The sequence below is a fragment of the Furipterus horrens genome, unplaced genomic scaffold (assembly GCF_987537825.1).
Source record: "Furipterus horrens unplaced genomic scaffold, mFurHor1.1.pri manual_scaffold_1, whole genome shotgun sequence".
NCBI classification, from domain to species: Eukaryota; Metazoa; Chordata; class Mammalia; order Chiroptera; family Furipteridae; genus Furipterus; species Furipterus horrens.
The window spans coordinates 34087147-34100572 of NW_028327171.1; the positions used below are offsets into that span (position 1 = coordinate 34087147).

General features: G+C 37.7%; 1 protein-coding gene across 7 annotated transcripts in view; it reads right to left on the bottom strand.

Annotated features, from left to right (window-relative positions):
• Window positions 1-13426, bottom strand: part of TNIK (TRAF2 and NCK interacting kinase) — a 342270-nt gene that overhangs the window by 40926 nt on the left and 287918 nt on the right. For 4 of the 7 annotated variants that reach the window (XM_090273868.1, XM_090273843.1, XM_090273850.1 and 1 more), the window contains 3 exons: window positions 6761-6924; window positions 5465-5562; window positions 4634-4657 (listed from right to left, as the gene is read on the bottom strand). In XM_090273868.1, the coding sequence (XP_090129994.1) occupies window positions 4634-4657; window positions 5465-5562; window positions 6761-6924 (286 nt within the window). The remainder of the gene's footprint in view (window positions 1-4633; window positions 4658-5464; window positions 5563-6760; window positions 6925-13426) is intronic. The other 3 variants (XM_090273875.1, XM_090273859.1, XM_090273835.1) reach the window with 1 other exon arrangement.

Genomic DNA, 13426 nt, shown 5'->3' on the forward strand with positions numbered 1-13426 from the left:
TTTCCGAGCAATGCAGAGGGAAGCATTTTCTGCAAAAGCACGGCCGCTCCAATTTGCATGGGTTAAACTGCCCATGACACACAGCATGCAAATGAGCCAAAAGCAATTTGACATCAGTCTTACCATTTCTCCCTATTTTAGTGACCCATGTGGGAATCAGAACATTCAGTGAGAGACAGGGGATTAGGGAGAAAGAAACTCATTGAAAGATACTAAATCCCAGTTTCCTTATGGCCATATTCTCTCTTTATTTCAACCCAGAAATGGATTTGTCTCATTCACCTGATGTAGGATTACAACAATGTAAGTGATCTACATGACACTTGATAATCCATCCTAACTGGTTAGAAAAAATGTGATTAAGTGTGTAATGAAATTAAAATTAAAATTTTATTTTGAGAAGACAACAGATTGTCATGTTTCCTTACTGTCACCTGTATGTTAGGCATTCCTATACTGGTTAAAACTTGGAAAGGAAATACTTCAGGTATTTTACTTGCTCTAGAATTTAGAAAGGTCAAGGAGTCATTTCTTTCTAATTTCACAGAAACTGAAGAGAAAGCAATGATAACTTTTAAATTTGTTCTGAAGTCACTTGAAGTCCTTGAAAAAGAGAAGCTTTTGAAGATTTAAATTGTGCATTTTTCACCCAAACATGCTCTCTGGGCTTTTTACACATGGGCACAGGTGGGTCCACACACACATGGCCTCCCTCAGTCCCTGTGAATATCCTCACCCCATTCATGAAAATGAAAATAGAATTGATACATATTAAAAATACTCAAAAGTGTTTAAATATAATGTATACCATTAAAGAATAGAAAAATTACCACATGGAATTTTATGCAAATTTAGTTCTGGTTTCTTGTCAATGGGCCAAAATAGGAAAAGTTACTGTTCTAATTTCAGCTTTTTATTTCTTATTTTCCCTTGATAATTGTTTATCTTTATCAAGTTGAGAACAAAGTGAAGCTATGCTAAACTTGAGCACACTGGGGAAATATAGCCTCAATATTTGTTAAGGCTATGAATGAGAAAGGATATTATAATCCTCCAAACCACTAAAGTAATAACAAATTAGATAAATTTATTTTGTATTTTTCTTCAATATATTAGAATCATGTTAAGTCTCATCATATAATATAACTAGTACTTAAAATGTTATTGGTCATTAAAAATACATTTCATTATGATTTAAAGAGAGAATATGGTTTAAATAGTTTATTTCTAATATTAATAATTCTGAGTAAAATATAATAGTAGCTATGATTTATTTAAATTAGTAATACATTTTCTCCATGGGTTGGTTTCCCTATCTCTGATCTCAGAATAAGACAAAGGAGATTAAAAAAATAATAATTAGAACTATTTAGTTGGACCAAAGCCCTTTGATTTAAAGGAACCCTCACTTGTTAAAATGATCTAAACTTTTCCAAACACTGTATTTAGGAACACTTTAAAGTTCTGACTGACTTTATGATTTTCCTTTTAATTAATTTTTTGTTTCTGCATTATTAAAAAGCTATCTTTACTGAGACACTAAAAATAATGGTAAATTCCTTTTATGCTTAATTGGTAACAGCTTGAAGGGTGAGGCATAAGTGAAAATTACTAGGTAACACAAATAAGTAATTCAAAAATAATAACCCCAGTCAAAAAAAAGTAATTTTCCATTGCCAATAGTCTATGTGTTTAGCTGAAATTTTGTTTCTTATCCATCTGCTCTGGAAAAATTTACAGTAGCAAAGTTATAGGAAACAAGCATGATCTAACAGGGCCACTGTTGGGTTCAGATCAATTTTCATACACTTTATAGTCTGACAATACCAATTTTCTCAATATAATGAGTTTTTGTGGTAATTTATTGCTTGACTGTCTCAAGCCTGGAGCTAAAAAGTATTAAAACAGGGAAAAAGTGCTATTTAGCATAAAAATATCTGAGAGTGTATAACTATAAAAGAAATATGGCAGAATGGTAACATTTTCTGACTAGAGAGTAAATGTGAAGATAGATAAGAGGCCCTTTACCCAACAGTTTCTTTGGTGCAACATTTTTTACAATCAACTTGATATAATTTTTCATTCAAAAAGCCTTATTTAATCTGACAATTATGGACATCTTACCTAAAAGGATGTCTTTTAAGAAATAATAGTTTATTCAAATTTTAGTTCAAATTTTTAAGCTATTAATATCATAGATAAAGATTTTAAAGTTGGTCTTTCATTCCATATTAATTTCTTTTTCCTTTTTAGGAAATCTAAAGATATAGCCTTGGGGAAGTTACTTAACTTGAGTATTCTCATCTAGTTACTGCTCAAGTCATTCCCAAACAGGATACGCTCTGAAATTTTTCAGATTCATACATACTAATGAAAAAAGGCGTAAAGCTTATGCCAGGATCCTCATGCCATACATTTCATTGACCTAAAATATAAAAAATATTTATTTTCAAAGGTTGTGTGAAATAATCACAGACTACGCTACACAATATTTCAGAGAGAGCAATGCCAAATTAGTGGACACTCCGACCAGATGGATTTTCATGAAAAATCAAACCATTAATTTAGCAACAAGTTTTTGAAAGAGTTTTAAGACTTTTCATTTCAATCCTGGGTTATCTAAATGTCAATTCAGTCACTGGAGACAGAAGCCTTATCAAAATCAAAATGCAGGTGGGAGGGAGGTTTAATGCAGTTTCCCAGCTGTGGCTATTGACATCTGAGGCTGGCTGGTCCCCTAGTGGGGGTTGTCTCCTGTGTACTGTGGGATGTTCAGTAGCATCTCTTGCTCGGCCCACAAGATGCCAATAGCACTTTTCCCACTTCTACATTGTGACAACCAAAACTGCAGCCAGACTTAGCCAAATGTCACCAAAGTGGAGGGAAGAAGGGGAAGGAATTGTCCCTGATTGAGAACCACGGGGTTTAGTAGAACAAGGAATTCTGTATTTTTAGTGATTCGGACAGTGATATTCAGGAGGTAGGGTTATCAGAATTACCTGGAGGATTGTTTTTTTAAACTACATATGGCCTTAAAGATTTTGGTAATTAGCTCCAACCCCTACCCTGTTACTTATAATTACTTAGATCTCTGTTGCCCCCTCTCATCTCTGGCCAGTGTGCTAGAGCATACTAAAATGAAGCAATTTTTAAAATCCTAAAATATCCTGGGTTAATCAGAGGAAATCGCTGAGAAACCTTTCCTTCATGATAGCCACCTCCATGCCAATTTCTGGACTCGTGAGATTTCCCTTGATTTTATTGGGTTCTCTTTCTTCAATTCTTTGTGAGAGGAAACTGATAAAAATTGTGGTACTCGCTGTCCTTTTCACTATTGTGAGGGAAAGAAGCAAGGCCATGGCACAGAGCAATTATATAAGTGCCCTTCTTTCATTCTACAAGTGCCATCCACAGACTGTAGGCATGTAGAGTTTCATTCTTTTATAAGCAATTATCCTTTAACTGTGAAAATTACTTTCTAAATCACTCTGAGTGGTGAGGCAGTCATACTGCTGAAAAAGTGAGGCTTTTGGGTAAAGATCAGATGCACAGAAACATGCTTCTCCCACCTGCCAAAATAGCCTATGCCTTCTGGACCAAACCTTAATATCAGGACAACCTCTTGGCTTTATGTAGCATTTCATACTTCAGAAAATAATCTCGTACACATGATCTTGAGTGATCCTAAGCAATCCTGTGAGCGAGACGACACAGGTGGTTTTATCTCCATTTTACAGATGAGAAAACTGTGGTCCAGAGAGATTATAGACTGGTCCCAGCTAGTTATTTATCGGGGAAGCCAGAATTTGAATGCAGCTTGTTGACCCTAGAGTCAATGCTTGCTTTTATATTATTTCACAAAAACGGTGCTCAGCAGAGCTACAGCCTTAAAGCCACAATGGTAGTCTTCAGATTCCATGCAGTTAGGACTCTTTGCAAGACCTGCCTCTTAAAAACAAAACAGAAAAAACAACAAAAAAAATTCCACTAGGCTGAATTCATGCAGGTCTGACAAACAGCAGTAAGGCAGACATCCTTTTTAGCAAGCTACTTAAGATCGACAAAGCCATATATTTTTCTAATGGAAAAAGGTCTCCATGAATAAGGAAATAAAGTCACTTAACTCGCCACTATTCATTAACTAAAGTTGATGTAGTTGCTGATGCTGTAGTTAATGTCCCACAAAATTAATCTAACAATATCCAGTAACTCCTTGTTCACAAATCACACACTATAATTCAGAGAGCCCTAGAATGATGTCTCATTTCTTCGTTAGTAAAACCACCATCCTCTAGCCAGTCTGGCAAGCGAAGGTTAAAAGCTCAGGTTTACTACTTTAAGATGCCAGAATGAGAAATCGGCCAATAACAAATCACTAATGCTTATCTTTAACCAGACTGGCACATTGGAAAAGTGACATTTTGACTTAGAGAAAGGTCTCTGGAGCTTTATACAGGTGACTGAGGGTCTTAGACTGGCTTCTATTGAACGGGTTCTCCTCCCAACAGATCACTCTGAATGAGTAAACTTTAAATCTGTGATCCAGCTGGACACTTTTCTGAATGTCAGCATCGGAAAACCAGTTTTATAGTTACATTCTGTGAAAGCATGACGAAGGAAAGGTAATACTAACCTCATCTATTGCTTTCTTATAGCTCTGACATAAGAAGAATCCAGTCCAGAAGAATCCACAGGAAAGAAAAAAGCCAGAAGAAAGGCAGCCGGTCAGACACAAAACGGGAATTGTTAGTACACAACCAGTAAGTGCAACAGGGCGAAGAGAACCTCAGCCCAGAAGAGTGCAAACTCCCTTCATTATTACTCTCATTGTACATTCCTTTACTTTAAAATGTAATAAACAGAGTGAACCAAAAAAGCATCACATTTATTTCATAGAAAAGATTCTCAGAAAATTTAAGTGGATAGTAACTCTTCCCAAAAACAATTTCTAACTTTCAAATTTCAGCCTGTGCTCCTTTCTTTCTTTAAGAGTTCTGTCATGCCACAGCAATGCAGTTAGAATTCATGTTGTCAGGCCCCATGTCAGGCCATGCTTATCAGATTTTGGTCCTGAAAATACAGTCCCAGAGGCATGAAAAGCAGCAGAAAAACTAGTATTAATTCATATGGAAAATCCTATGGGGAAAGGGCAGAATGGATATGAGAAACCTATAGAAAGTGCCCAAATCTCATTAATTGCTAATTTCAATATCTTTTTGCCAAAGCTGCTGGGTGAAAATTATGGAATGATATGTGTTATTTGCTAATGATCACCAAATCCCTAAAGGTAGATAGGTAATCCAAGATCAGTTCTTGCCTCATCAGGTATGACTTCTTTCTGGATGCTTCCTTCTTATTAACCTCAATTTTTGTTTTGCAGTCGTAAGTGTATCCCTGACTACCTTATCCTCTGGGTTCTCTGTTAAATGAAAAGTTCAAAACTCTTGTAGGGAAAAGCACTCACAGCTGGTCGACTAGGTCGGGTTATTTCCCTGGATTCCTCTGGTTTCGCCTTGGAAGGTTCATGGGGAAGCACAGGTGATCCTTCCGACTTGCTGTTGGCTAGAAGGAAAAGCAGAAGGCCGTGAAAGAGAATGACCATCAGAAAGTGCTGGTGAGTGAAGTTTATTCAGCTGACCCATTTGCTTAGGTACATCCTCACACAAATCCATGAAAAAACAGTAAATGTTTAGGCATGCTAAATCAGCCAAACACATTTAGGCTTATAACCTGGAAGTCATTAAATGAAGTAACTTTATATTTGAATCAAGGCAACAAAAGCATCCATAGCTGTGGGCTGTGTCACTGATGTTAGAGGAACACATACATGGGCAGCCACAGGCCAGTCCACATCCTGGGTCAGAGACAGGAGTGTCGCATGTCAGATGTCAGCCTTTCCAAAGGAAAGGAGCGATTTTATTTATTTATTTGTTTGTTTGTTTATTTATTTATTTATTTAAAACCGTGAAAAGATTTGGAAGGTAATTTATGATTGTGTCTATGAAAAAGTTAAGAAAAATGTCTTAATATTTATCAAATTGCACTTTAAAAAGTCTTGGTCTTTATTACTTGGAGGCAAAATTATTTTTTGAAGGTTATTCAGAAAGAATAAACTTAGATTAGCTAGAAACAATGTGTTGTCGTGTATAATTAGCTGGACATAATAATGTTTTTCACAAGCTTCCTTATTAATGAAAACTGAACAGTTGATGAATGACTTGAATTAAATGGTCAGAGGCTAATTTTTATCTAATAGGAATAACCAGAAGAGTTAAATATATTTTTAAGTCAAAACTTTACTTCTTCTCAAGTATATATGTACTCTACATTGGTCTTTACTGAATTTCACTTTGAAAAATAACTAATGCTATAAACTATGTTCAGAATACAAAAACAGGACTAATGGCACAATGGGAAGAAGACACTTGGCAATACAGGAAACTCACTATGGAAATGGAAATTCAGTGACTGGTAAGTGACTATATTTTCAAATAAGACCAATATTCTGTGATCTTCCTAGAAACATTGATATCTGTGATTAGAAATAATTTAGTCCACACCAGATGTCACATAATTGGAAATGGTGGTCCACTCCTCTATGGATGTCGAGGCTGGGAGCAGTAAAGCGCCTCTTTAGAATCACACAGTGGTGGCCACGCCAGGAGCAGATGTCCCTAGAAGTCAGGAAGTAGCCTGATTCCCCACCCATGGCTTTCCTCTCCAGGCCATGTTGTCAGAAAGAGGTAAGGAGAAGGTTTACCTCGCACTCTGGTCCGTTCACTGGACCCTGCTTGCGATCCAGGCTGAGAGCCGCCCTGGGAGCTTGGCTGGGAGCTGGGGGTGCTGGAGCTGGAGGAACTGCCACTGCTGGTCCTCTGCAAGGGGCTCTCCAAGATGGGCTCGGTTCTTCGGAGGTCAGGGTTGCTGCAAGGATGGCAGAGCACAATGACTACACTCTCAAGACCTTATCCTTGGTAGACATAAGCATAGTCCAGTCAGTCCCACTTTAGTGCAAAGGGATAAAGAGAATGCTTATGTGACCTGAACTAAAGTGATCAATGGAAATGATAGTTATACCACCCTCTGTGGAGCTCCTGGCCAGATCATTGCCTGGATGGCATGAACTCTTGACCCAACTCTTGGGTCATCACACTTCAAGTATTGATATTAGACCTGAAATGGTGAAATCTTCAAAGGAGGCTTATTTTAAAACCATTTATCCTGTGCTCATTGTAAAAAACTTGAAAAACATTCAAAGATAAAAATAAGGAAGCAACACATGCAATTGCTGAACTAAGAGATATTCAACTGTATTTTACTATTTGGTATATCATGTTCCAGTCTTCTTTGTTTTGTGTATACTGTACATGCAGTTTCACAGCTTGCTTTTTTCCCCCTGAACACTGCATTGTGAGTAGTTTCTTATGCTTCTAAAAACAATATGTGATATCATCTCACACCTGTCAGAATGGCTATTATCAATAAATCAGTGAACAATAAGTGCTGGTGAAGTTGTGAGAAAAGGGGAACCTTTTTACATTGTTAGTGGGAATGCAGATTGGTGTAGCCACTGTGGATAGCAGTATTGAGATACCTCAAAAAATTAAAAATGAAGAACCTGTATAAAAGACTCATGGACATGGACAACGGGGAGGGATATGATTGCGGGAGAGGGGGTGGGTTGGGTGGGGGAGAGAAATTAGGGGAAAAGGGGACAACTGTAATTGAAAAACCAAAAAAAAAAAAAAAAAATTAAAAATGAATCTGCCTTTTGTACAGCAATTCCACTCCTGGGAATATATCCGAAGGAACCAAAACACTAATTCAAAAGAACATAAGCACCCCTATGTTCACTGCAACATTATTTATAACTGCCAAGATATGGAAGCAGCTCAAGTGTCCATCAGTAGATGAGTGGATAAAACAACCATGGGACATTTACACAATAGAATACTACTTGGCCATAAAAAAGAAAGAAAAATTTTAGCCTTTGCGACATTATGGATGGACCTGGAGAACATTATGGTAAGTGAAATAAACCAGTCGGAGAAAGACAAATACCCTATGATTTCACTCATATGTGAAATCTTATGAACAAACTGAAGTAACAAGGAAAACAGAGCCAGACTCGTAGATGGAGAGCAGGATGACAGCTAAGGGGGTGGGGAGGGGAGGTGAAGGGGTGCAGGGATTGAGCAAAGAGGAAAAAGGACTCATGGACAACACGTGGTGATTGCCAGGGGAAGAGGGTATAAGGGGACTAAATAGTAATGGGGAAAAAATATAATAAAAAATGGCTGCATAGTAGTCCAGTAAATAGATGAATTAGTTTAACCACTCCTGTATTGTTAAGACATTAACATGCTTCGAAGACACTGCTGTATCACATTACACCAAAAACAGCTAACTGCATGCATAAAAATATCCAATCACATCTCTCTTTCCTGAAACTGCAATTCTTGGGTGAAAGGGCATGAACTGGGATTATGTGTGTGCACATTTGTATGTTAAGGTACAAAGGTATTACCAGTTTTTACTGCACTGTATAGGATGGTCCATCTCATGAATTCTCATCACAAGCTTCATTATGAGCAGTTTGGTAATTTGTAAAAAATTTTGTATCCTGTTGTTTAATGCAGTTTAAAATATTACTACTGAGATACATTAATTTTTACTCCCATTTATTTGCCATTTATAATTCCTCTTCAGCAAATTGCCTAATCAAATTCTTTGCTTGTATACCTAGTGGTGTATCTGCATTTTTAATTTCTTGGAGGAGGTCTTTATATAGTTTGGCTATTATTAAACGGAGGTGTGTTTTCAGATGATTATTATTAAGTGCTAATTCAAGAACAAATTAGTTTGTTGGCAGGCTACTAGCCTTATTTTTTAATAAAATCGTTCTGTATTATTTGTCTTCATACTGTTCCTGTTCCCCAAATTGTGGTATTTATCCACTTACTCTGTTGGTCTTTACCACACACTCAGTCAGGCATTTGAGATGTGGTAGTGAGCAAGACACTGCCATGCCCTCTGCCAGCTTAGCCGGACACGCAGAAACACTTTCATTCACGTGCGGCCTGTATTGAGCACAGAGCACTACGGGGACACAGAGCAGGGCCTTCTGGGCCACCTTTGGTGACCATGGAAGTGAGACCAGAAGAGGAGACATCTAAGCCGTGGTGCTGGGAGGCAACTGCTATAGTTTATAACTCACAGACATTTTCATTTTTATTTTTTAATGTAATGCTGGGCATAGATAATACAGTGACCTGTGACTCAAAGCTCAAATCTACTGCCATCCCACTGCTAAAAGGAATCATGTCACATTGGCCCCTTTCATATTTTCAGTGTCTTCAGTTCTGCAAACAACACTTCCATCTCTGCTAACAGTGCAGATTTTAATGCAGCAAGATATCATGTTAAAATGTAATTTTATGCTTTCGTTTTGCTCCGTTCATTTCAAGAGTTTATCATATGCATACTGGGAACTCTGTCCTATGTTGAGTGTCAGATGTTTCACACATAGTATGAAAATAATATGGGCTCCCCACCTTGACGCACTTGCAGATTAGTCTACTAGAAACCTAGCACCCTTAGAACAGGAACTAAACCAAATAATACCTTTTTAAAAACACAAGAACCTTGCTTTGTAGTAATGTATCTGCCAAAAAATATTTGATTGAGTCATAAAAATTCTTAAATATTGGGTTATTGGAAAACATGGCTGATGGCCCTGGAAAACATTATATGTAAAAATAAATATGTCCTCATAATTTATTAATTTTGATCATATAAATGTAAAATTTATGACAAATTTATCTTTTAAGTTATTATAGTAAAGGGGTTGCTAAGTTGACATAACAGTAAAATTGACTACAGATGCGGTTGTTGGTAAACTTCAGGAAAACTTAAAAAATTCTTAATATTTTTATGGCACTCCTTTGTATAGTAACTATTTCTATAAAAACTGTTAGAATCTAATAGACTGAAATAGGTTTGAATACATACTGGAAATGACCTAGACTTGAAGAATATCTAAAATGCTAAATGCATAATACAGTAGTCCCTCACTTATCGCGGGTATTACGTTCTAGAACCCCCTGCGAAGTAAGAACCTTACATTTATTCTACTCTTAAACCTACGTAACTTTAACAACATATGTATACAGTACCGCAATATCCCACGATATAGCAAAAAATCCGCAGTAAATAATTAAATATAATATTTTAAAAAATCCCGCGATACAGTGAGGCCGTGATAAGTGAACCGCGATATAGTGAGGGACTATTGTACTTCTGAAATATCCTACATCTAAATTTTTTCATTTTTCATAAAAAAACAGTTCCATCATCTTTAATTTCCAAATAACAAATTATTCCCATTGTCTTCTTTTATTAAACAGCAGTGATCAGGAAGTATTTATGTATTATTAATGAAGTATAAAATATTTTTTTCTAAATATTGCATTGCTAACCAACTGTATTGCAGATTAAAGGTGATGGGAATAATAAGGCTTCTTGGTAGTTGCTCCCATTCTGTGGAATGGTAATGTAGTGTTCTTTGTATTTAAAAAATATCTATTGAGAGAAGTATGGCTGTAAGCTCTAAGTTTTTTCCCCTTGTGGCTGTGGAGTGGTAGTAGGATCTAGCCATCAGCTTTCATGTAGTACTTCTTTGACCATTTAACCAAAACCTTTTTATTAAGCACCTACTTTATGAGACTCATTGGATCAGTATGAGGGATGGAGGGGAGCAGAGGTCACAGGGCAGACAGTCAAGTTACAACACAATCTAAGAGATGAGTATGTGTCGTGGAAATAATAGAACAAGGCAAAACTCTATACTGTGTGTGAAAGTCTCTAAATATTGTTGGAGCTTAGGGACAATGTATGCAGCCTAGAGCAGGCAAGGTGGTGTCAGAAAGGACAGAGGACTTGATTGGGCCTTGGAGGGGTGAGCAGGAGGGTTGGGGGAACAGCCTAAGCAAAGACACAGGGTCTGGGGTACTCCTAGGGCTTATTGGTGGAGAGGGGGTACCAGCCTGGTGAAATCCCAAAGTCTGTGTTAAGAAACCCGGGAGAGTGGTCATCAGAAGAAATGGGAGGCTTATGCAGCAATGGCCTATAAAGCCTTGCAGAGAACATGGGTCTCCCAGGAGCGGCTTATCAATGACAGGCCAGGAGACAGGCAGGCGGACCAGGTAGGACACTGCTGTCACATCTGATGATAAGGCCTGAGCCAGGGCTGTCCTAGCATAAAAGGGGTGTAGACATTAGCAGAACCAGCTGGGATGAGCATGTGTCTGAAAGGACTCAGAACCTTTTTCTCCCTGAGGCTAACTGGTTCCCATGGGCTTTAAGTCCCTGACCTGGGCCTCATTAGCACAAGTCATCCCACTGGAGCTAGCCTGCTCTGGTGCTGATCTCAACAGTGTTGCTATTTTTGGTGCTGAAGACTGAAAGAAGTATTTCATTTCTAAGTGACCACACACAGAAATAGGAAAAACTTTAAAATGCCTATCTTATTTTTTTGTAAAGTATGAATATTTTGAAAGAAAAAAAGTCACACTGTTCACGTTTTTCTCTTCCTTATTATGTAGTATTATATGGTCTGGCCTCAGAGGAGATCAGTTTCAGAAGAATTCCATGAAAGAACAGATTTCTCTTGTTCACATACTAACTGAGCCTACTCTGATCTAAATGTGTAAAAACTTGAAAACGTTCACATAGCTTTCTTTAAATGCTAACTTTCAGTTCAGACATTTGCCATCCCACAGACAATGCTGCTTTGTCTATAAAATATGCAAGAAAACGAAAAATGTGGCAATTGTTCCATTTACTTGAATCATATGAAAAGTCAAAACATAAAATTAGGATTACAAAGTGGGCCAAGTCTATAATTAACTGGCTGACTGCCAAAATTCATTTTACTTTGTTCTTTTGATGACACAACCAATGAGGATAAAGGAGACTTAAGAAGACAGGTTTGGGAGAGGACAGAGAATTATTTTTTGAAATTAAGCATTTAGTTATTGGGTTTTGACTGGGAGTTCCAGGCTTAATTTAAATCTTTTCATATTCAGAATGTACTTGTTTAATCAAATTTTAATTTTCTTTAAGAGGACATATGAGTCAAGTTAAATATTAAAGTGCCTGGAATTTTTTAAAACAGCTTTTTAAAAAATGAGCAAATCAAATCCTGATTTAGACTTAACTCATCACTTTGACAACATAAAGCGTTTGGGATTCCAGCGAGCATCTGAGAACGGCCCTTTGAACTTGCAGCCTGAGGAAGGCCCAGCTGCACACACTCAAGAAGGAAGGGCAGGGGACAGTTCACGGGGTCATGCTGATGGTGTTTTCGCCCAGACTTTAGCCATGGAGGAAGGGAACAGTTAAAAGTAGTTGATGATACTAGTTCCAGCTAGTGTAGGGAACTGTTGGGGGTAGAAGTAGGTCCCACGGGACAACAACCTTTAAAAGGAGAAAGAAGGAAAAGGTCTAGTCAAGGACATGGGCATGGACAGCGGGGTGGGGACTGACTGGGGTGGGGGGTGGGGGGGTAGAGTAGGGGAGAGCAATGGGGAAAGAAATGGAACAACTGTAATAGAAAAACAATAAAAAGAAAGAAAGAAAAACAAAGGTAGTGAATGAATATCACAAGAAGAGGATCAATAACCATAAGATTCAGACGAGTTGTTAACAGACTCACAAAATTACACAGTGAGCAAGCTGGAGGCAAAATGGTGCCATGTCGGTCAACAGACCATGATCCCCTTTCTCTTGGGGAAACGAGGCAGCAACGACGTTGCATTCACTCCCAACAGATCAGCAAGGCATGCTGCTTAAGAGTGAGGGCTTTGGTGCAACACTACCAGGTTTCAAATGTTGGCTCTGTCACTTACTAATCTTGTCACGTTGGGTCATTTACCTGTGCTCATCTCAGTTTCTGCATCTACAAAATGCAGCTGATTTAGTCACTGCTTCAAAGAGTTGACATATGGTTTAAATTAGTTAACATCTGTGATGCACACTCACATTGAAAAGTCCTCTGCATATATAGGTACTCCAGAGTGTTTAATGAGTAAAGAAACAAATATTAAGTCACCAAAACCAAGCGGAAGGCAAGGATCCACAGGGGTGGCACAATGACATTTTCTTGACCAGTTGACGCAAGCACAGCTGTACCTCCTCCATACTGTATCTATTTAAAAACATGTTTTCTGTAGGGCTCTTTGTGATTTGTGTGGCATGTGCAGACAGAGGAAGAGTGACATAACAGGCAGTGTTTTCCTGGGAGAAGGAAGACTACTGAAAATGGTAAAGTTTTGGTTTTCTTCATGTTACAGGTACATGCTTGTATATGCCCATTTTAACTTGAGAGTCTTCCTTCCATTCAGGACTCTAAGTAGTTTACTGATTA